General features: G+C 35.3%; 1 protein-coding gene across 1 annotated transcript; it reads left to right on the forward strand.

Annotated features, from left to right (window-relative positions):
- Positions 1–1922: 1922 nt before the first annotated feature.
- YIPF4 (Yip1 domain family member 4) lies at positions 1923–25501 on the forward strand. The gene is made up of 6 exons (XM_063078442.1): positions 1923–2252; positions 13795–13948; positions 15341–15512; positions 17694–17771; positions 20613–20726; positions 24391–25501. Exons 1-6 carry the CDS (start codon positions 2174–2176, stop codon positions 24526–24528), a joined length of 735 nt encoding a protein of 244 aa, XP_062934512.1. The 5' UTR covers positions 1923–2173; the 3' UTR covers positions 24529–25501.

The following is a 25501-nucleotide window of genomic DNA, read 5'->3' on the forward strand; positions in this document are numbered from 1 at the left end:
CTGTGGATTCTTAACCTTAATATCTCTCAATCAGTTTCTTCTTTCCCATTCCCAGTGCTGCAACCCAAGTTCAAGACTTACTTACTTATGTATCTGCAAAAGTCTTCATACAAATCTGTACTCTCCAAGTCATAATATTCTCTACTGCAGATATTTTAAGTAATAATTCTAACAGGTCTATCTGATTGTTACTCCTTGCTCTAATTCCTTTAATGTTTCCCCCATCATTTCTAGAGAAGGAAAATCTAAATTCCATAGGATAGCCTACAAGATATTTCATGATCTGTTCTTTACCTATCTGTGCAATCCATCTGTAGCCATTCTTTCCTATGAAACCTAAGCTACAAGTAAACTGAATGACTTCCAGTTGTCCATGTCCACTTGTTGATCTCTGGAATGTTATGACCCAGGCTGCCAGCCCTCCCCTTCCCTCCCCCAACCCATCTCTTTGCCTGCAAACTTTTACTCATCCTTTAGGTACCAACTTAATTGCTATTTCCTGTGAGAATACTTTCTTGAAATTTCATTTAACACATTAGTGGCTGTATTAGCCTGTTTTTGTTGCTTATAGCAAAATACCTGGAATTAGGTGATTTGTAAGAAAATGAAATTTATAGGGCTGGCCCATGGCTCACTTGGGAGAGTGTGGTGCTGATAACACCAAGGCCAAGGGTTCGGATCTCTATATAGGGATGGCTGGTTAGCTCACTTGGGAGAGCATGGTGCTGACATCACCAAGTCAACGGTTAAGATCCCCTTACCGGTCATCTTTTAAAAAAAAAAAATAGAAAATGTTATTTATTGTTTACAGTTGCAGAGGCTGGGAAGTCCAAAGTCCAGGGAACACATCTGTTGAGGGTCTTTTTTGATGGTGGCTTTACAGCAATGCAGAGTTCTCACATGGCAGAAAATGGTGGAGGAGAGAGAGAGAGAGAGAGACTCTCAAATGCTCTCCTTTTAAAACCCTCAGAACCACACCCATGACCACCATTACTAATCCATTCACTGTGGCATGGTCCTCACAATCTAATCACCTCTTCAATGTCACACCTTTCGATTACCATAATCGGATTTCCCGCCCTCAACAGTTACAGTGGGGATTAAGCTTCAAGGACTTCCAGGGGTCATTCAATCCACTGCAATGGCCATGGCTTCCCATTGTTCGATTGCTGATCCATTGTGTATTTCTCCATCTGTCTCAAAATATACCCCCAACCCCTCTCTGTTCAAATTGGAAGGCACAGTTATGAAGCTTCAATATTAAATTTATTTATTTAAACATTTTACAGCTTAGGTGAGTTTGCAAACTTTAGCAAGTTTATCAACAGACAGGCGTTCTAGTGAAAACGGCATATAACTAGAAGTCAGGAGACTTGGGTGCCGTCTTAATTGTTATTACCTTACCTTCTCTGGCCTCAGTTGCCTCTCTCATAAAAGAATGTGGCTAGAAGACAGCCCCAGTCTCTGGATAGCAATTTACAGTTTAATCTGCTTTATTTATTCTTCTCCAATCCATCCCTCTTCGCCTCACAGGTGAGGAAACCGAGGCTCAGAGATGACATATAACTTAATCGAGATCCTATACAATTAATGAATGACTAAGGGCAGCGGAATCTTGTGATCCTAGACAGGGGTTGACCTCAAGAAACCTACATAGTTCTAAAATTCCATAATCTATCCAGTTAACAAAAACGGAAGAACTAGGTAACGAAAAGCCGTTACACATGGGACCAAAGGGAACAAAACAGCCAAGACGGACCGGGACGCCCGAGTGTTCCACGAATTACAAGTAAACTTCCGGTCGTGGGTAAACTTCCGGAATCAACAACAAGAAGACCCAATCAGAACCTTTCTCCCGGAGCCAATGGGAGAGCACATTACAAAGAACCAATCCAAGCGGCGCTGTCACTGTTATGGTCCTGTCAGGGCTCCGGCGTCGTGGTGCTTGGGCGGTCGGTCGCCACCGAGAGGACTTTCGTGGGGCAGTTTCCGCCGCAGTCTCGGCAGCATCCCGGCGGCCCTCTGCGCTCGTCTCCGGCCTCGCTCCCAGCCTGAGCCTCCCTGCTCGCAGGCCGCACCGTAGGGCGAGCGTGCGGGTCGGCGCCGCGGCCGCCTTGGGGCCTGGGCCCAGCCGCAGCCTCTTGCACCACTGCCGGCTCGGAGGGGCTGCAAGATGCAGCCGCCAGGCCCGCCCCCGGCGTATGTCCCCACTAACGGGGACTTCACCTTTGTCTCCTCAGCAGACGCGGAAGGTGAGGCTGAGCCCCAGGAGGGCCTGACGGGGTGGGGTCTTCCTGGTGTTGAGGCGACTGTGGCCGGGTGGGGATGGGCAGGAAGCAGACTGGTAGCGACTCCAGCCCTCTCCGCTGGCCGGGCCTTTTGAGAGGCCCCAAGTGGCCTAGGGAGGGGTGTGAGGGAATGTCTTAAAGCATCTGGTTACGCGGTCAGCTCCTAGCTCTCCCCACACCGTCCGGTGGCTGGTTTTTCTGGGTGGCTTATTCACCTCTAGTGGACCCACGGAACCCTGAGGTTTTATTTCTGGAATTACTCGCTGTTACTCAGTTAGATTGGACAGGGGAGATATTAAAGAATGAGAACAAGGAAGGAGAGCTGTGTTCCTCTGTGCTCTATCAACAGACATCGTTTTTGTTGGTGCTGGGATTAGATTTAGCATTGCAAATACAAATTTCCCTCGTTTTTAATGAATTTGATATCTTGTCTGGGTCCCAGTTCTCCTCCCATTTTATAGTGTTTGACTTCTGTATTCAGAGAAGTGGACCCAGGTACATTTGAAACTTCTCGTAATCCAACTAGGTGTCCCCCATAGCCTCAGTAGGTTTCCTGGTACTGTTCTGAGGAAGCATATATTCTGGAGAGATTTTTCTACAGCACAGGAAAATGTTTTCCTCCTTTTCTCAGTTTTCGCCCAATGCCTTGTAATCTGAATTTTCTTCTGCTAGTCATTTCCAAATTTTACCTTATTAAACGTTGTACACCAGCTACTTTCCAGTGAACGGACTTACTGCCTGATATGAAAAAATAAATTATGTTTAACTATAGAAATTTCAGTCTACAGAAGAACCTGAGTTTTCCCCAGAAACCTGATTTCATAGTGCATCAGTTACTGTAGCTTGTTTTCACTTTTATCCCCTTTGTTTTGCTGTTTGGGTGGCATTGTTTTAAAAAATAGTACAGCTTATAACTTAAAATGTAAAATAAATTTTTTATCTATCAGAGGGGAACATAGCTGGTAAATTTCTTTTAAACCGAATTATAGCAACCCAAATACTAATTATAGCAACCCAAGTACTATCTACATTTGGTAGTATAGTGCTGAGGGAGGAATATCAACTTTAATTTCCAAGACTTAAAAAAAATTGTCTCCATTGAGTATAAGAACCTGATTTTTGTTCGAACTCATGTATCTATGTATATGTACGTTTTCATAGCCTCCCTTCCTCTAGGAATTACTTTTCTTAAATACACCTAAGAAATCTGACAGAATAATATAACTAGGCAGCCCATTGACTCCATGTACTAAGAAACCTGGAATAAATTCATAAGCTTATTAAAACTTCTCTTTATTTTCTCCAAGGATTTATAGATCCCCTACATATCCAAGGAAATATATATATATGTAGAAGTACCCTATGTATATAACATTGTACAGGTTAAATGTACAGAATATTTTAAGCATACTGCTCGATCTGTTTGATATTTGAGCTTTATTATTCCTGTATTTTATAAACTGAGGCTTAGAGAGGTTTAGTAACTTCCACATGATGGATCTGGAATTAAGAGGTAGTCTGTCTCCTCACATTTCTGTCGGCTAAACCATGATGCCTCATATTTTTATTAATTGAATAGTGTATCTGAAGTAGAGAACAGTGCTGGGTTTGCATCCTGGCTTTACCAATTACTGTCTGTGAGATCTTGGGCAAGTTACTTATCCTCTCTTAACCTCAGTTTCTTCATACACAAATTGGGAAGAATAATACGCAAGTGTTCAAATATTTTGCAGATGTAAAGCATTTACTGCTATATCTGGCAGAGTTTAGTGTTTAATATATGTAAATAATGCTGCTGCTTGGATTTCAGTATTAACTGGCCCCATGCTTATTTTTTTTATATTATATTCTGATCTTAACATTTTACTCTGCAACTCCAGGTCTCTTCTCTGGTCCCTATACTTGCCATGTAAATTCTTGCTTTTCCCCTTTTTATGCTGTTTCTCTAACTAGGAATGTTTTCAGCTTATAAATGTTTTCAGTGTATATCCTTTCTGCTAGATTCTGTCCATGTCTTTTGTTCTTAATAATAGATGCCTGCCCTCACTATTTGTTCACACGTAACCTTTGTTCTAAAGTGTGTCTTAGTGTTTGTCTCCATATGTGTGCATATCCTAGTCTTCATGCTCAGCATGTGTTTCTCCTCCCCCAGTTAAAACTTAAGACAACTCAAATGCTCCTTCCTTTGTAAAACTTTGCTTAACTGTCCCTCAGAAACAGAAACTTCCCTAGTATTTTCTGTGTCTCAGCACCTACAACAGAACCCAATATATAAACATCACAAAAGAATTGTTTGTTGAATCAATAAATTATTTTTGCTTTCTTTTTTCTCATATGTCATTGATCGACAGGACTACCAAATGTAGCACATTTTATATGGTATAACAAAAAAATTACTGGTTTTAGAGCCTGAGGCTTCAGCTAAACTCCCGACTCTTATAGTAGTTATGTGATACTGGGAATATTACATAGCTTCTATAAGCTTCTATTTTGTCCCCTATAAAATGAAAAGCGTGCTTAAAAGAATATTGTGAGAATTATTTATGGTAATGTGTATAAAAGAAAGATCCATAAGTACAAGTTAATAGAATATGAGCTATGTGTGAATGAGGCAATAAATGAATAAGTAAATGAATAGTGAAATCCAGACTGAATAAGTAAATGAATAGTGAAATCAAGTCTGTGGTGTAAAACTGCATCCAAAAACAATAAGGAAATGCATGTATATAAAAGCAAGAATATAATGACACCATTTTGTATATATGTAAAGCATATATAGAAATCTTTTAGCCAATCCTTCACCTTTACTTTGAAAGGTCAGAAGAGTAGGAAATTATTTCTAGCTAGGTCAGGGAAATTTTAATGGAGATGATATTTTGCCAAACTTTGAAGGACAAAATGATTTCTATGTGTAGGCTGGAGGGAGTATCTCCATGTGCAGGGGCCTGCGTGTAAGGAAGTCTCTGCCACCAAGAAAGAGATAAAACTTTCAGTGTACGTAGTAAATGCTATAAAAAGTATGGTGCAAAGGAGAGAGTTAACTGTGTAAGAAGTGATCAAGGTAGTCTTCAGAAACAGATGAGGTGTGTTTTGAAGGATAAATAAGAGTTCTTCAGATTGAAAAAGGGAAAGAGCATTGATATAAGAACTATACAAGTACAATAATTGGTGGAGTGGAGGCAGTCTCTGTATCTTATACTTCCCTATCTTCACAACCTAAAACAATGCTGATTTAGACGATGAGCTGCTTGCAGATAGACGTTGCGCTTTACTGCATGGTAGTATCATAATCACTGCCTAGTGTGGAGCCTGGCACATAGCAGGAATTCAATAAACGTTTGTTGAATGAATGATTGTGTGATGCTTTTTGATTAAGATATATGTGCTGTGTTGCTAGAATGGAAGCCAACACTAATTTAGCAGGCATTCAACAAATAGTTGGAAAGGACACAAAGAGAGACAACTAAGCAAGAAAAATGATGTAAGCCACCCATAAGCCATTTTCCCATCCTCTTTTTTTTCTTCCTCTAAATATTTTTGTATCTATACTGAAACATCCATCTGTCTTCTAAATCTTAAAGGTTTCTTTCATCCTTTCCTAGGATATGCCTCTGCTAGTGCTTTTATTCCCATCTCTCCCACCTACTGTGAGATCTTTCTCTTCTCTATGTTTCTATCTAGCATTTCCTTTTTCTCCTGTTTCTTCCATCTCTACTGCTACTCATATATTCCCTCCTAACTGATAGAATCTTTAATTAAATCTACTACTTCCCCTTATTTTTACAGCTAAATCGTCCCTGTCCCTGTTATTTATTTTTTTTCCTCAGCATCCAGCAGTCTGTATCACTCTGCTGGATCTGCACTTACTTCCTATCATCTCCAGAGGTACCTTCAGCAGTGTTTCTCAAAGTGGAAATGTTTCCATGATAACCTAACTTTGGTAAATAATGTGTCAATAACAATATTCTTAATATAGAATTTTCAGAGCCTTTAATATGCCAGTATTAATTCTGAAACTCCAGGTGGGGGTTGTAGTATGCAGAGTTTTCCAAACTTAGTAAATATCAAAAGCCTTTTATGGAGAGCATCTCATGGGATCCAGATTCCACAGAACATCCATAGAGAAACATTTGGCCTTTAAAATAAAGATATTATTTTTGTTTTTGTTTGGCCTCATGTTTATGCTCTTAACAGTTTGTCTTCAACCTGTCTTTCACAACTTTTGGAGACAAACTCTGTGCCTATCAAAGGCCCTGGACTTCCATGCCATTGCCCCTACCATGTCTTTTCGTTGGAATGACTTTTTATTCCTTTTCTGTCCAGCCATCCTTCATGGACGATTCAGATTTTACCTCTACATAGCCTTTCTGACCACCTCTCCAATTTATTTAGGCCTCTTTACTCCTATGGCACCTATGATCAGTAAGAAATACTCATTGTCCTATACCTACAGAAAAGTATGCTTTACAGTACTGGTTAGGTTTTGTATTACAGCTTATCTTAATTAGATTTTTGATTGAGTGGTAATTCACATGACATAATCTTCATCCTTTTAAAGCATACAATTCAGTGGTTTTTTGTTCACAAAGTTGTACAACTATCACTACTGTCTAATTCTAGAACATTTTCATCAGCCTGCTTGCAGTCACTTCCCATTCCTCCCTCCTCTCAACACCTGGCAATTGCTAATCTACTTTCTGCCTCTATGGGTTGTTTTAGACATTTCACATAAATGGAATGATATAATATGTGACCTTTTGTGTCTGGCTTCTTTCACTTAGCATAATGTTTTTAACGTTCATCTATGGTGCAGCATGAATCAGTAACCTATTACTTTTTGTGGCTGAATAATATTCCATTGTTTGGATATACCATCAATTAGATTTTAAACTTCTCAAAGTATCTCACTTTTTTATATCACTCTCAAGGCATTGTAGAAGTAAGAAATCCAGGCTGGCCGGTTATCTTGGTTGGTTACAGGCTCTGTGTTGTAACACCAAAGTCAAGGGTTTGGATCCTATTACCGGCCAGCCACCTAAAAAAAAGTAAGTAATCCATAAATATTTGTTGATGGATTAATTAATTGATCAATGTTGAAAATGAGAAAAGTACTAAAGTGAAAATGATGTAATGTTTGTGATATAGGTCCTCTTGTGAAAGGCCAGTAACTTGTCTCTATTCTCTCCCTCACTTTTTCGTATTCAGTTGGTCATAAAATTATTTCAGAATAGCTCCAGAATAACTGTATTCTTTTCTCTCTACTGACACTACCTTAATTCAAGTCTTTGATCTTATCATTTGTCATCTATACTCTCCTGAAGCTTCCTGACCAAACATCCTGCTCCAATCTCCCCTCTCTTAAATCAGTCCTTTATAGTACAGCTAAGATTATATTTCCAAAATACAAATCTAAATTTGTCTATTTTCTTTATTAAAAGCCTTTAATGTAACTTCTTGATTTAAGCTATATGGAGCTGTTTGCACTTCCATTAATTAATTCATTCAACTAGCACACACATTTATTGATTGCTTACTGTGCGCTAGGCACTACTATAAGTACTGGGGATATATGCAAAACAACAAAAAAACCCATATAGTCTCTCCCTTTGTAGAGTTTATAGATATTAATCAAATAATCACACAAATATATAGGCAGTGATAAATGCTATGAAGGAAAAGTAAGGGAAACCGTGAAAGAATATAGTCTAGTCTGTGAGATCAAGAAAATTTTCCTTAAGCAAGTATATCTGAGAACTGAAGACTGGGTGTCATTTAATTAGAAGAAACAGCCTGGTACAAAATCCCTGAGGCAAAAGGGATCCAGGTTCATTCAAAGAATTGAGAGACTTGATGTGGCTAGAGCATAGGGTCCAAATTGGGAGGGCGGACAGAAAATGGGTCTGGAGAAATAGATAGGGCATGTTGAAATTGCTGGGATTGAGCCAAAAAAACAGTGGGATGCCACTGAAGGATTTTAAGCACAAGAGTGAAAGATTTGCATCTCAAAAAGAGTCTTCTGGATATAGTGAAGAGAATGGATTGGAAGGAGACAAGAATAACTAGGGAGAGAGCAGTTTAGTGCACCATTATAATCATGCAGGCAGGAGTTGGTAGTTTGCTCTAGCTTGGTGCTGGTGGTAGAAATGGAGAATAGTGGACAGGTTTAAAAAGTATTTAGAGAGAACTGACAGAACTTTTTCTTTTCTTTTTTTGTCATAGCACTATTTTTTTAAATTTTATTTATCAATATACAATGTAGTTGATTTTTGTGTCCTTTTACCAATTGCTCTCTCCCCACTCCCTCTTCCCTCCTCCCATCAACATCATATCTGTTCACTTGTCTTAACAAGTTCAAGGAATTGTGATTGTTGTGTTTTCTTCCCCACCCCCACCCCCACCATTTATTTGCATATTTATTTATTTATATTTTTAGCTCCCATAAATAAGTAAGAACGTGGTATTTCTCTTTCTGTGCCTGACTTATTTCACTTAATATAATTTTTTCTAAGTCCATCCATGTTGCTGTGAAGGGTAGTATTTCATTCTTTTTTATAGCAAGTAGTATTCCATTGTGTAGATATACCACATTTTATTTATCTACTCATCTGATGAGGGACAAAAAAATAATAATTATCAAAACAATTTGCAACCAAACACAATACATTTTATAACATCATTAAATGGCATTCTTTAATTTCATGAAGGAACGGCAAATTTCAGTACCCCCAAGATGAAAATTATCTACATATCCAATAAAGCATAATGTAAACAAACAAACAAAAAACAAAAACAAACTGACAGGCCTTAGTGGTGGGTTGTATGGAGGGGAGAGCAGGCAGACAAAGGAAACTCTCAAGGATAATCAAACTTATAACTTATGATGCTGGATAGATAGTAGTACCATTCACTGAAATAAAGTGGAGAAAGTCTTGAGATATCTCAGTTTTGGAATATTGAATTTTAGGTGCCTTTGAGATAGCTATGAGGAAATGTTAAGTTGACAATTGGTTATTTAAGTCTAGAAAAGAGGACTGGACTCAACATATTGCATTCCGAGCTTAGTCTTCTTACCCCTATATCAAAATGATAATATCTACAGTTCACATTATGTTCCTGTGATGGTGAGTTGTAGACATGATAGTCCAGTAATTTTTGTCAATGCTCTTTTAAGTCAATACTAGTTTTCTTTTACTCTGTTATTGTGGACAAGCATTTAGTCTACTCTTTGTGTAAAGATTCCCCTCGCCGGAAAGGATATAACCTTTAAAACTAGTCAGTAGTATCAACAGAGTGGTCTTTAGTTCTTCCTTTTTAAAAGTTTCCTACTTTAAAAAATTATATCCATGTAGGTCTTATCACAAATATCTTCTATACAATATGCTAGTGAAGTATGAAAAGTGAACCTTTCATATCCCTGGATTCAACTAACCACGGATAAGAAATATTTGAAAAAATAATAAAAAACAATTATGACAGAGGGAGGTTGGGGATAATTAGGTGGGGGACACAGGGTACAATTGCAATTTGTGGTAATGGGCATGCTGCCAATATGGATCTGGCTTCCACATCTTGGGCACAAGGGGTGACAGTCAGCTTTGTATCTCATGAATATTCACAACCAATTAAAAAACCAATATGACAATAAAAATACAAAAAATACAACTATTTACATAATATTTACATAAGTAATCTAGAGATGATTTAAAGTATACAGGAGGATGTGTATAGGGTATGTGCAAATACTAAGTCATTCTGTGTCAGGAACTTAAGCATCCGTGGATTTTGGCATCTGCAGGGGGTCATGGAACCAATCTTCCACAGATTCTGAGGGATAACTGGTATATGATATATAATGGATGCAAGAATAGCTTTTTTTCCCTGTTTGAAAACTGAAAGTGATTTTTTTTTTTTTTGACCACTAAGGGGATCGCAACCCTCGGCAGGGTGTGGTCTGCACCACGCTTAGCCAGTGAGCACACCAGCCAACCCTATACAGTATCTGAACCTGTGGCCTCGGCACTACCAGTGCCGCACTCTCCCAAGTGAGCCACGGTGCCGGCCCTGAAAATGATTTTTTAACCAACCTTTCTTTGGGGGAAGGAAGGTAGTTAAGCAAGGTTTACCTTTTTAAAAAATCAATCTGTTTCTCATAAACTTTAAAACCCGCAAGGCATTACACAAATCTGCCAATATTATAAAATTGCACAGAGCAACACACACAGAAACACACAAGTGCATGTACAACTGGTGAAATCTGAATAAGGTTTGTGGATTGTACCAATGTTAACGTCCAGGTTTTGATAGTTATGTGAGATTGTAGCATTGGAGGAAACTGGGTGAAGGGTACATGTGACATTTCTGTACCATTTTAGCAACTTCCTATGAAGCTATAATTCTTCAAAATAATAAATTAGGAAACTCATAAAGCAAAGAAAAGAAATTTTTATTAAATATCTAGCTTATGCCAAAATGGAATTAATTTTTTCTGATGATAGGCTCAAGATATTTTAGCTGATTTTAACTAATATTATTTACAATATGAAAATTTACTGACAGTATGGAATAGTAAAGATGCTAAAACCATAAGCCATTTTATACAAGGTTTTAAACAAACATTTTCTTACAGAGTAACATGATCAAGCTCCTATATAGGTCTAGCAATTACAAAATTATTATGCACATGCATTAAATTTCTTGGTCTCTTTCATAAACTTATATATACATTAGAATGGTATTCCTTTAATTCATATGAAACAATGAAATTTACCTCTTTTGTGCAAAATGTGCTTGTTTTTGTTTTTGCTGCACAAAGACTCAATTCTGGGTTAGATTTAAGCGTACATAGATTTCATTTTCAACTGAAATGAAATGACTGTTGTCCTTGCTCTTGTTGCTTGTTAAAAAAGAAAAAGCTTTTTCACATATATAAGAAGTCGTCAAGTACCACCAACAAAATGTTCATTATTCATTGTGGTATATTCTTTCATAGAAATCTGAACATGTCTAGGAGCAGATCAGTAAATCTCATCCTCTGTATGCTATCACACTGTATTGACAAAATTCTTCCTCTTTAAAATTGAAGTTCTCAGGCTGTGCAGAAGATTCAGAGAAAGGATGCTTTACCCAATCATACATTTGAGTTGAAAGGGAGGGAAAAGTATTGTTAAATTTTGTTGTGCAGTTTTTCTAATGGTGGCTTTCAATTAGACTTGAGAAACTTAACTGATTTTCTTCTTCACTCTGAGCCCAAACAGCAGTGGAAACATTTTTAAGGTTTCCTTTTGCAAGAGATTTCTTTTCGAAGATTGTTTCCTTTTAAACTCACTTATATTTATTGTTGTCTTTACATTGTTTTTACTTAGAAAATGACAAGAATATTGTATATAGTATAAAAAGAAGGAATTAATTTAAAATCAGTGTTTTACTATCTGCTCACCTATGCTACAGTTGACAACCAAGCTCAAATTTTTACTTGAGTTTTGGAGGGGACGGCACATCCAAACTCCATCAACTTAGATGAAGACAAAGGAACATAAAGTAATTTTGAGTGAATATTTTAACTACAAGATTCTATGACAGCATCTACAGGGACTATTTTTAAACTTTTGGTGGGGAAGAACAGTGAATTAAAAAATACTTGCATTTTATCTCTAGCTGAGTAAACTTCCTTATAAAAACCTTTTAGTTAATGTTTTTATAATAGGAAACAGGGGCCCAGAAGACATAAATAATTTGTTATATTAATTAGTTGCTAAGCTAGAACTTAGCTTCAGAATAAACTTTTGTTATAATTAATTTCAGCAGTTGTCACAACCAAACCAGGATGTGACTCATAATTGAGCCACTCATTGAAGTTTAAGCCAAAATGGCAGTTCTCAGAAGTTAACCTAGAATTTAGAGCACTGTGCAAATTGAGCTCTTACACTGTTTATGAAAAAGGTAGGGTTTTTGTTTTTTGTTTTTGTTCTGTGACTGGGTTGTTTTGTTTTTTTTAAGGAAGCTAACTTTAGTATTGGTTGGAGATGACTCTCAGAGAAGGAGGATTTGTGTGAAAGTATTCTGTTTTGCTGCTGCCAAAATTATTTTTCTGAAGTACCACTCCAATCTCATGACTTGAGTTATCTTTTTTTTTTTTTTTTTCTAAAAAGATGACCGGTAAGGGGATCTTAACCCTTGACTTGGTGTTGTCAGCACCACGCTCAGCCAGTGAGCTAACCAGCCATCCCTATATAGGATCTGAACCCACGGCCTTGGTGTTATCAGCACCGCACTCTCCCGAGTGAGCCACGGGCTGGCCCTGACTTGAGTTATCATTGATGGTTATTTACTAATGCATGTTGTCCAGTCCTACAAATGTGTTTTTTTCTTCTTAATCCTTGTATCACCTCAAACATATCCTTCACTATTCACAATTTTTTCAACCAGAAAATGTGGCATTTGTACTACTGTGATTATCTGTAACCTCTAAAACATTGTGCAGACTATGCATGGAATTTATTTTTTAATATGGATAACTGAATCTCTTCACCTTTTGTTAGACCTGATCATAAAAACAAACACACAAACACATCGCTTTATTTTTTTTTTGCCAAAACTAAGATGAATTTATGTAATTATATATAAAATAGTTTGCTGAACTAGCAGGGAACTCTTACTAGTCAGATTTATTCAGAACTAAATGTTAATATATGAAGCACTTAACATAGATATTTGATTACTCAAATGAAAGAATGTATGAATAAATACATGAAAAAGTAGGGAAAATTATTTACAGTTTTCCTTTAGCAAATAAATTGTGTCTAATGGTTTGTATGTATACATATGTAATGTCTCTAAAAAGAATTTATACAATTGCTTTATTCTGAGGCACATATTGTATATAATAAAAGGGCATCCAAAATGATATCATGTAGTATATTTTGCATATGTCTTCCATTTAAATTTTACACTTGGTCTTAGCCAAAAGACCAAGAAGCAATCCATTTAAATTTTATTTTATTATTATTATTTTTTTGTCTTTTTCATGACCAGTAAGGGGATCGCAACCCTTGGCTTGGTGTCGCCCGCACCGCGCTCAGCCAGTGAGCACACCGGCCATTCCTATATAGGATCTGAACCCGCGGCGGGAGCGTCACTGGGCTCCCAGTGCTGCACTCTCCCGAGTGCACCACGGAGTCGGCCCCCATTTAAATTTTAAATGGTTATTGTTGTAAGTCTAGATTCTGGTACCAGTCTAGCTCATTAGCTGTGAAACCTTTCATATGTCTTTTCACCTCTTTCTTTTTTTTTCTTTTCTCTTTCACTTCTACTGTAGGAGGTGATCTTTTCATTTTTTTCTTATAAAATGAAAGATGATTTTCAGATATTTCCCATCTATAAAATTTGAAGATTGTATGCAATAGCAGATGTTCATAGTTAGAGATTTTCAGGTGATAATTATTTTAGTTGAATATATGCTCACTTTGGTTTTACCTTGGTTTACAGTTTTGTCCTCTTTTCTCTTAAGATCTCAGTGGTTCAATAGCATCACCAGATGTCAAATTAAACCTTGGTGGAGATTTTATCAAAGAATCTACAGCTACTACATTTCTGAGACAAAGAGGGTATGGCTGGCTTTTGGAAGTTGAAGATGATGATCCTGAAGATAACAAGCCACTCTTGTATGTAAAAATAATAGTATGTATATTTTGGTTTTTAGAGTTAGTCTGTGGGATGATTATATTCTTTCATGTTATTTAAAGACGTGGAAAATCTTAATCTGTTTTGGTCAAAAGCTATAGCAATTTTCAGTTTTACTAATTTAAAAAACTGAGGCTGGCTGGTTATTTCAGTTGGTTAGAGCACAGCCTTATAACACCAAGGTCAAGGGTTCGGATTTCCATACTGGCCAGCCAAAAAAAAAAAAAAATCTGAAATAATAAAAGAATATTTTTTAACCCATTGAATGGCAAAAATTTTTAAAATGGTTATCCTATATCACACACACACACACACACACACACACTCTCTCTCTCTCTCTCTCTCTCTCTCTCTCTCTCTCTCAACTGTTAGAGCTTACCTGGGTCTGTCAGCTATCTTAGGTAATCAAGCAATGTGAAAAAAAGCAAGACTCTTGGTGCTTGCTGTGGAAATTCAGGTTTAAGACCAATTATGATTTCCAGAAAGATTACCAGCACAAAATCTCTCCAATATAGAAATTCTAGAGGTGCCATTGAGAGTAGGTTTATAGGGAGACTTTCACTTTTTTCATAGTACTTGAAATTTTGTGATTATCTATCATCTGGGAAAAAAAGTAAAGAAATAAACAATTTTGGAAAGAAGAACCTATAGCTTTGGAAAACCAAGGCATTACCAGGTTGTTCTTTGTAGTAGTATCAGTACATTAAGTGCTAAAACGTCCTATGTTTCTTAATGTTAATATATCACATTTTATCAAATCTAAGATTCTTTGGATTATGAAATGAAGTTATTTTACATATTGATAAAAAAGCAAAGTGCCTAAGACTGCATAAAGCTGAGAAATCAAAAGGCTATCTCCTTAGCATAAGAGTGAATGAGAACCCACCACACAAAGACAGCAAGGACATTTGCTTCAGTTTGGCACTGGATGGGGTATTGGAAGAAAAAACATCCCCTGAGAATGTAAACCCTACACTGGTCCTCATATAGGTTTGCAGTCCGAATTATCAGTATGGTCCCAAGAAGTCTCAAGCAGAAAATTTTATTTAAAGTTGTATTTAATTGATAGTGCCTGTAGGAGACTGATAAAAAGAAAGGCAGATATTAGAATCCTTTCTTAGAAGTCTTGAATTCACTCCAGGCTAACAACAATTGTAAGACACGAGCAATTGTGTGATGTGTCTCAATTTTAGAGATGTTGAAATATTGAAAATGTACACCTTAGAATCAGTGAAATATGGTACGTCAAATGCAAATATTTGTTGACTTATGGAGACTATACTGTCGTATTTAAACTTTTCTTAAATTCTTTTGAAACTGTCTTAATATTCAGAAGTGTGTGCCTTTTGAAAACTCTTACTTTAAAATTATAGGGAAGAATTGGATATCGATTTAAAGGATATTTACTACAAGATCCGATGTGTTTTGATGCCAATGCCATCACTTGGTTTTAACAGACAAGTGGTGAGAGACAATCCTGACTTTTGGGGTCCTCTGGCTGTTGTTCTTTTCTTTTCCATGATATCATTATATGGACAGTTTAGGGTAAGTATATCTTATTTTTTACAAATTCTAAATATTTTAAAAGTTTCAAAAATTAAATATAGTCATGTTCCTACCTTTTTTCATTTTTATTGTTTTTTTAAAATGAATACTATTTTTAATAAATGATGACAAGGATTTCATCCGTATTTGTTTTTATACTGTTAGCAATATTTTAATCACTTTTATTTTAACTTCTCTCAAGGACTTTATCATCAAAACACAACATACACACATCACTCTCTCATCTGCAGTTTAAGGCTTTAGGGGAGTAAAAAGTAAATCCTTACCAGAATGATTTGGAAATAAATTGGTTTCCTGTTGCTGCTGTAACAAATTGCCATACACTTAGTGGCTTTAAACAACACAAATTTATTCTTTTACAGTTCTGAAGGTCAAAAGTTCAAAATGAATCTTAAAAGGCTAAGATCAAAATTTCACCAGGGCTGGTTCCTGTGGAGGGTCCAGGGCAGTATCTGTTACTTGACTCTTTCACTTCTAGAGGCTGCTAGCATTTGCTGGCTTCTGGATGCATCACTGTAATCTCTGTATTCATGGTCACATCACTTTCTCCTTTACTGTACTCAAGTATCTCTCTTTTAAGGACAGTTGTTATTACGTTTAGGACCCACCCAGATAATCCAGAATAATCTCCCCATCACAAGATTCTTAACATACTTGTATTGTTCTACTAGTCCTATTAATATTTACCCTAGGTCAGTAGTTCCTATCAGGTATTCTATTGAAGTGTTGTTACGTACCATTGAAGAAGTTGAAAGTGGGTTCTGGTCTCCTACCTATCACTTGTCCTTCTTCTAGAATATCTCTAGTTTTATCTGTTTTGTATAATCTTTGAACAAGGGGTTCTAAGGCTAAAAACAGAAGGTTACTTATACATTCATAAAATGTTGCTCAATTTAAGTTTGCTTATTGTTTTCTCATGATTGGATTGGGGCATACATTTTTGGCAAGAATCACAGAAGTGACCATTGTGCCTTTCTCTGCGTAGTAACAAGGAGTATGTTGCACTGATGTGTGTTATTACTGGTGATGTTAACCATGATCACTTGGTTAGGTGTTGGGGTGGCATTTATCAAGTTCCTCCACTGTAAAGTTACTCTTTTTCTCTTTGTAATTAATGAATCTCTGTGGAGATACTTTGCATCTATGCAAATATACTGTTTCTCACCGAATTTTAGCCTACTAATTTTAGCATCTGTTGATGGATCTTGCACGTAGCAATTATTATAGTGTTTACTATGTGATGGTTTTTCCTGTTTCCCTCATTCTTTCTACATTTATTAATTCTTTTTGAAGAAATAGCTATTCCTTCTTTTCTGTTACTTATTTTTTTATATTAGTATGAACTCATGGATATTTATTTTATTCTCTGTGTTATAATCCAATATTATTATCACTTATTTTATTGCTCAAATTGTTGCAGATTTAGCTATTGGGAGCTCCTTCAGGTTTCCTCTGTGATCTTTCAACATATCCCATCCTTTTTTGAGCCCTTCCTTACCTATTGAGCCCACATAGTGTTCCAGGCTAATCTTTTCCCTTCTTCAGCCCTGAATCAGCCATTTCTCTAAGGAGTCCTAGTTCCTCTAATTAGGGAATATTTAGAAACCAGGATCTGGGTAATAAGTGTGTTTATGTAGCTACTCAGGTATTACTTTTAGACCCTCCTAGCAGACAGAGCTTCTAAATATATGCATGTATTATTATGCTAAGTCTGAGGAGTTACAGTTATTTGAGATGTCTTCCATATTCTATTGCTTGGATAAATATGTAATTAATATTAGCTTTATAGACTTCCAGAGAAGATCAGTAACTTGTTTCAGGAATGAATTTTCCTTGCAGGATACCATAAATCCAGGGAGTTGGTAGTAAACACTTCCTCTTTTTTTTTTTTTTTTAAGTAATATTTTATCATAGATCTTGAAATACTGAGATTCCCTTATGCAATTGATAACTGTTAAATTTTCAATTTGGATGTAAAATTGTATTACCTGTTGTGTTCTCATTAAGTTTTAGGATGATACCTGAGAACCCATACAACCTCTCTGTGATCTGAAATTGGGCATGCCAAACTATCTTATATGGCAGAGAATTGAGTTCCTGGAAAATTATTAGCTTACTTGATACAAAAATATTAATTGCATGAATTTTTTTTCCCTTAAGGTGGTCTCATGGATTATTACCATTTGGATATTTGGTTCACTAACAATTTTCTTACTGGCCAGAGTTCTTGGTGGAGAAGTAAGTCATTAATTTTGAAAATTCCCTTTGTTTTTTATGGTAAGCTTTATTTTTGGTACTGCAGATACTGTCATTAGCTCTTTTCATTATAACTGTTTCTTGTCTCAGAATTGCTTTTAAGTTACGCTAGTTCCTTTAAGATGATCAACATATTAGTATCGCATTTACTCAATAAGTGTTACAAGGAATAAAAAGATCTCATCCCACTTATCAAGTAATTTACAGCTTTTTAGGTAAGCATACATTTTATTCTGTTATAGCAGTTCTCAAACTTTTTGTTTCCAGGTCACCAAAGAGGTTTCTTCATATGGGTTATATTTATCAATATTTACCATGTTAGAAATTAAAATAATTTAAAATATTTATTTATGCACTAAAACTAACAATAACCCAATATATTTTAACATAAACAATACATTTTAAAGAAAAAAATTATTTTCCAAAACTTAAAGTGAGAAGAGTAGCATTGTTTTACATTTTTGCAAGTAGCTTTAATGTCTGGCTTAATGGAAACCAGATTCTCAAACCTGCTTTCTGCATTCAGTTTGTTATGATACATTGTTTTGGTTAAATTATATGAAGAAAATAAGGCTTCACACAGATATATAATTGGAAAAGGGAGAGTATTTTAATAGCCTTCAGATGATTGTGGATATTCTTCTCTGATACTACATCAAAACTCAAAAGTAGTAATTTTTTCAAGGTTTGTTGCAGTGAAGAATCTCAAACCATGTCAATGAACTTTTTATATTCCGTTTCATTTAAATTCACTTTGAATGGATTTTTTTTTTACCCACACATGGTTTTGTAATATCATGTATTTGCCGTTTAGAAAACATTAGTTCACCAAGTTTTGCAGATCTCCCAAATGTTGAGATATTATACAGTGTCAGAAAATCATAATCATTACTATAACCACCCATCTTATCAGAAAAGTCTGCATTGGAAAACTGTCAAGCTTATAGTGGTTGGATACAAGTTTTTCAAAGTTCTGATTTTTGCTTGAAAGCTAGAATTTTATCATTTGCAACAAATACTGTCAGTTGTTTTCATTGAAGCAGCAGGTTCACTTCATTCATTTTCAAGAACATTCCTGCCATTGCCAAGTCTAATAACCATAGTTTGGATATCAGTTGTACTTTCAAGTAAAAATGATGTTCCATGAAAAAAGCATCTAATTCAACTCTTCACTCAAACCATCACGCAAGTGTTCTTCCTCGGGATAACCACTGAATCAGTATACAGCAGAAATACTTTCTGTGTACTTCCCATTTTTGTTGTTCAGAATATTAAAAAGACATAATTCAAAGGTTGATATTTAATAAGATTAATAATTTTTACTGGTTCATTTAGGACATTCTTAAGTGAAGCTGGCTTTTTTTCCTTTTCTGTGAGTGTGGTTGTAAAGAACACAGTAACTACCAGTACAGTTTGCACCACCTTGATTTGTGCTAAGGCAGCAGCAGTTTTACCCACCATTGCCTATGCCCTGTTAGTACCAATATCAACCCAATGGAAAAGGCAAATAATGTTTTATTGCTGTTCTAAAAAACAGTTTTGACCTTATGGTCTTCTGGAAGAGTCTGTGGGATTCCCAGGACTGCACTTTGAGAATCACTGCTCTATTAAATACAACTTTATGAATTGCTATAAACCTAGGAATTCCACCAGTTCATTCTGTGGAGAGAGTAAAACAGAGGGAATGCTAGACAGAGTTATGATATTGGTACTGGATCATATCAAACTGACTTTATGAATATTGAATAATAAATGCAGAAACTTTCAGCCTTTTTCTCACACTTGGTGGAAATTACCTGCCACTTTTGTTACTTAGCTCTAGTTCATCTGCTTTCCAGCTTCCAAAATTATGTTGCTGTTGTCTTATCTCCTGTTCTTCTCCTGTTTATGCCTCTCATAAAAAGGAGTTTCTTTTTTCCCTTCCTTTTAGTGGAGTTTCAGGAGGGAATATTAGATATATATGCTCAATCTAACATCTTAACCTAAAAAACTTAAATCAATTTAGAGTAACATCTATGAAACTTTTCACTCTGAATATGGAAATTTAAAATAATTCTAATAGACACAAAATTATATTTGTTAATATATTATTTCTTGTATCCTAGACAAAACCTAGTATAATATTTATATGAAAATATGTATCACCAAATATTTTTTGTAATTTAGGACTGTTGGTATAGGAGTTGAGACCTAGATCTTAATTTGAACTCTGTCCCCTACCAGGAAAGCAAAGCACTTTGTATCTCTAAGCATCAGTTTCTTCATAATAGGGACAATAATGCCTACTTCATAGGGTTGCTACTGCATTTGATCTTCATAGCACATGAAGTCCCATCGTAGAGCTTGGAACATAGTAGTCACTAAAACATATTTTTCTCTTCAGTCTCTCCTGGCCATCCTCCCTTCCCTTCTGATCTGCATTTGTCACATCTAGCTTCCCTAGACCTTGGATTTTTCATCTGAATAGGATGGTTGTGGTCCCTTTAAGTAATTCTACAATTTGAGGGAAATAGTGACAGAGTATAACGTAGAGATATACTGAAGGTAATTAGATACATAAGTCTGAAGCTCATGAGAGAGAGAAGGGCTGGAAATGCAGACTTGGGTATCACCAGCAAATTGATGATAATTAAGACAATAATGGTTGGTGAGACTGCCTAGGAACATGGGAGACTATACGAAGTGTAATGGGTATGATACTTTATGATTTTTTCTTAATTTACACATGTATGTAAGTACAACAAAGGATATATGATATCAGTAGTGATTAAAATGAGTATCTTGATTTCTATGATACTTATTTAAAATTTTGAAAATTCACAGGTTGCATATGGCCAAGTTCTTGGAGTTATAGGATATTCATTACTTCCTCTCATTGTAATAGCCCCTGTACTTTTGGTGGTTGGATCATTCGAAGTGGTATCTACACTTATAAAAGTAAGTTAAGTAGTGTGTATTATATAAAGTAGTTTACTGTTTTCCAATAGGAAAAGTATACTAGTCCTCTAGCTGAGAATGTTGTATAATATTCCCTCCATGTCTGTAGGGAATTGGTTCCAGGACGTCCCTGGGATACCAAAATCCATGTATGCTCAAGTCCATGATATAAAATGGCATATAACCTATGCACGTCCTCCCATGTACTTTAAATCATCTCTAAATGACTTATAATACATAATAGAAGGTAATGCTATGTAAATAATTGTTTATTGTTTAGGGAATGACAAGAAAAAAATGTCTGTACATGTTCAGTACAGATGCATTTTTTTTTTCTGATTATTTTTGATCCATGTTGGTTGAATCCACAGATGCAGAATCCACAGATACGGAGGGCCGTCTGTAATTTAAAACTTTATCAAACAGTTGGTAGTATTTTGGAACAGTGACCTTTATTACTGATTTTAACAAGTGTATTTTAAAAGCTTTTTTCCCTCTTAACCACCAGGAATTATAAAGTATGTCTGCTGGGAAAAAACAAAGAGCAAATCAGATTCTTTTGTTTTGTTTGTGAAGAATTTTTTTGCTGTTGAATTTTCCCTATCTACGTTTATAATATGAGTTCATCTGACTTAGGTTTTGATGGTGGTAGTTATTTAAAATTCCACTGAACATTTATTTAATAATTGTTACTCCTATTTGAATAGTAATGTCCTTATCAAATATGATAGACATGTTTCTAATAAATTGGATTTTCTGTTATGCAGAGATCAGGACTTCTTTATACCATATTAAATTAAACGAACATATGTACACACCGTAAACATTTATTGATAGTGTTAAGTATTAATAAATAGTAATGTAACTCAAATTTTGGTGTTTATTAATATCGAACAACTTTGAGAAATAAATGACTACTTTAGCATATGTATCTATATCATGTGAATGTAATTTTTTCTTTACGAAAAATAGAACTGTTTCAGACCATACTTCCAGTACTGCTGTCACATAGCCTCAACACTAAAGTAGTTTTTTTTTTTTGTTTTGTTTTTTTTAAAGATGATGGGTAAGGGGATCTTAACCCTTGACTTGGTGTTGTCAGCACCATGCTCAGCCAGTGAGCAACCGGCCATCCCTATATGGGATCCGAACCCGTGGCCTTGGTGTTATCAGCACCACACTCTCCCGAGTGAGCCATGGGCCGGCCCAAAAGTAGTTGTTTTTAGATAGCCAGAGCCACTTGATTTTTATGAGGTTTGAATTTATTTAAAGTTTATTACTAATTCCAATATAAAAGAAATAATGATTTATTTCAGGATTTGGTAACTATAAGCTAATACTGATATATAAGCATTGAGTACTGAAAAGAGTATGGATTTTGGAACTACTCAGTTCTGAATTCACATCCTGGTTCTGCCACTTACTTGCAGCCTGGCTTTCTGGAGATACATTCACTCTTCTTTTACCCTCAGTTTGTTCTTAACAGTGGGAGTCTTACCTACTTTTTTTTAATGAAGATTTTATAGTTTATATAATGCCTAATGCAGTGCTTGACACAGATTAACAGTAGTAGCTACTGTTACTACAAATATTTTAAAATAATATGTTGAGATCGTATTTGTATGTTCGAACTGTTTAAACACTTTTGAGACCAAAGAAAACACCTTGTTTTCCTCTGCATTCTAACCCTAAAATCTTTTTTTTTCAAATTGGCATTATTAGAACTTAGTTTAAAAGTCTTAGAGTGCAGCAGCTAGCCTCTTGCTGGCATTTAAGTATTCTATCCTTAGTGAACATACCACTTATTTAGGATCACTTCCTTCTGTGTGTTGCTTTACTTGGGCTAAGCTTGTTTTAATATTTCTGAGACTACTTCCAAAATTGCTAAAACTGTTGTCCTCTAGTCATTTTTAGTCATACAGTTCATCTGAAAGTTAGATGTTAATATTCTTTTTGCAGAATATGAATGTATATTATAAAATGAAAATCTTTTGGGGGGGGCGGGGCTGGTCAGTGTGGGGATCCAAGTGGTGTTACAACACCATGCTCTAACTGTCTGAGCTAACTGGCTAGCCAGAAAACTTTTTCTATATCATTAAAGTTTTAGGATAAAATTACTTTTAAACTTCAGATTTTTCTTTGCCAAAATTTTTTTCCTAATCAGTTTTCTGTGGGTAGTGAGCTATTGTACGTTTCTTATTTCAGTCCAAGGTTTGTTGAGAAACATGTTGCAAGACTCTTATCAGTTAACCCTAGCTTTATAGTTTAATGTATAAGCACTAATTTTATTTAACATCAAATCTCTATAACGCTCTATAACACAATCTTTAACTGTTTATAATGAAAAAAATCTAATCATGACATACCAATGCAATTTGAATATAATTTTATGTCATATACAAAAGGTCCTTTACTTATGATGATTTAACTTAATGATTTTTCGACTTAATGATCCTGCAAAACATTCAGGAGAAAGCATAGTTTGAGTACCTATACCATCATTCTGTTTTTCACTTTCAGTACAATAGTCAGTAAATTACCTGAGATAATAAACACTTTATTATAAAATAGGTTCGTGTTAAATGATTTTGCCCAACTGTATGCTAATTTAAGTGGTTCTGAGCACGTTTAAGGTAGGTTAGGTGTATTAAATGCATTTTCAACTTAGTGGGTTTAAAAAGCACAATAGAGATTTTTTCTGTGAACCATGCCACATATATTTTCAGTTAGTCTGCCAGTATTTTTTTAACCTCTGTTTCAATGGTTCTCAACAGGAATCAGTTTGCCCCCCCGCCCCCCCCCACCCCCCCGGGAGACATTTGGTAATATCTGGAGGCATTTTTGAGTGTCACAAATGGTGGGAGAGTAGGTACTAGCATGGAGTGGGTAGAGGGCAGAGATGCTGCTAAACATTCTACAGTGCACAGGATAGACCCCGCAAAAAAAAAAAAAAAAAACTATTATCCAGCCTTAAATGTCCGTATTGCAGGATTGAGAAACTCTGCTCTGTGTCAAGCCTCTTTCTATTATAGTTTCCCTGATTTCTTCCCTTGAAGTTCTTTTTTCGTTTTATGCTGTAAAATGCTTTTGGTGTCTATGTCAATGAGTATAAATAAGTTTCCAGTGGAAGTAATTTAAAATTAGGTATGTGTATAATCAGAAAACCACAGTGTATTTAAACTGTGGACCAAAATGTGGTATTTTTTCCTCCTTTTTATTTAACTCTGTACTTTTACCTTGGAAAACGCTGCAATACTTAATAAATATTGAGTAAGTTTTTTACTTAATCTTTTTTTCTACTTCCAAGGAAAAAAAGGGAATTTTTTGTTCTGTTGGGATCCCAACCGATAACTAGATCCTTTCCTTAGAAATTCTAATTCAACAGAGCTAGAGCAAGTCCCTCAAGTCTGTTTTTAATATGCACCTCAGGTGATTCTTACAATGAGACCGGTTTGGTAAGATACATTTACAGAAGTCAAGGAACAGAGTAAAGATGAACATTCTTAATAAGTTTTTATCATTTTTAATAAGTTTTACTATTTACCTCAATTGGTGGTTGATTTTTTAAAATATTGTAAATGTTGTTTTTATTCTATGACATCCAGAAAACTAATTGACTTGCTAATATGCTGCCTTTTGTCTTTTTTTTTTTTTTTTTTTTAAGCTGTTTGGTGTGTTTTGGGCTGCCTACAGTGCTGCTTCATTGTTAGTGAGTGAAGAATTCAAGACCAAAAAGCCTCTCCTGATTTATCCAATCTTTTTATTATACATTTATTTTTTGTCCTTATATACTGGGGTGTGATCCAAGTCACACATGAGTAGAAAAGGATGGTGTCACGTTTGTGTGTAGCCTGGGAATTCTTGCTGAAGGGATTGGAGAAAACCTGTTGATGGTAAAATTTTACTTGTTCCAGATGTAAAGGCAGGTTTAAGGTCTTTTCAAAACGATGTTTTTTGTATTTAATTAAAGAATTGCAGTTATCTGGGGTTTTTTTGGTCAGAATTCTAAATTCTGTTTGATTCTTCATATTCCAGTGAATAAAATATAAAAGTGTTGTTTTTTTAAGATTGTGTCAATATTCACCTAAAACCTTGTGCCAAAAACACCTGCATTGGTAATTATATTTCATGTGAAGGGTAAATTGGACAACTCCTGATAATCTAAAAGTGCAATTTTTTTTTTCTTTAAAGAGTTTTCTCCTGAGTCACAGATTCTGTAGATATATATTTATATTTAATACGTATATATTTATTAAATAATTCTTATTATCCACAAAATATATTTCCAAATAGTGTAAAATTAAGATATTAAATCTGATGCTTAAACTTTAATTAGGCCATTAATCTTTTTTATTTAAATTTTTTAATTTTTTAAAAATTGTATATAATTTTTAAAATCTCATACATGCTTCCGTACTTCCTTGTTAAAAATTCTTAATAATAACTGCTAAAACTAATTTTCATAGTTGCTGATTTAGATTTGGTTTGGTTGGGTGTGATTTTTAAAACCATTTTTGAATGTCCAAACATCTGATTTAAAGTTTCTGTTAATCTGTCTGACCAAAGGAACAAGAGGTATAATGATAAGGCATTTATTAAAATCATTAATATGTAGAAAAACAGTAATATTTATAGCATCAGTGAATATTTTTAAGTGGTATTCCTAAATCAGAAAAGTTGTGGGAAAGAGACCTTTAAAATCTTGTAGTCCTGAGCAATGTTATATGAAGTAGAAGAAAATAAAATGCTTTCCAGCTGTGTGTTTTGTTTTATAA

The sequence above is a fragment of the Cynocephalus volans genome, chromosome 14 (genome assembly GCF_027409185.1).
Source record: "Cynocephalus volans isolate mCynVol1 chromosome 14, mCynVol1.pri, whole genome shotgun sequence".
NCBI lineage: Eukaryota > Metazoa > Chordata > Mammalia > Dermoptera > Cynocephalidae > Cynocephalus > Cynocephalus volans.

Bases quoted from the DNA above. Each gene is read 5' to 3' on its own strand.
- YIPF4 (XM_063078442.1), top strand. From the start codon at position 2,174: ATGCAGCCGCCAGGCCCGCCCCCGGCGTATGTCCCCACTAACGGGGAC. The intron at 2,253-13,794 runs GTGAGGCTGAGC...TTTTCTCTTAAG, and splicing joins CTCCTCAGCAGACGCGGAAG to ATCTCAGTGGTTCAATAGCA. The intron at 20,727-24,390 runs GTAAGTTAAGTA...TTTTTTTTTAAG, and splicing joins TGGTATCTACACTTATAAAA to CTGTTTGGTGTGTTTTGGGC.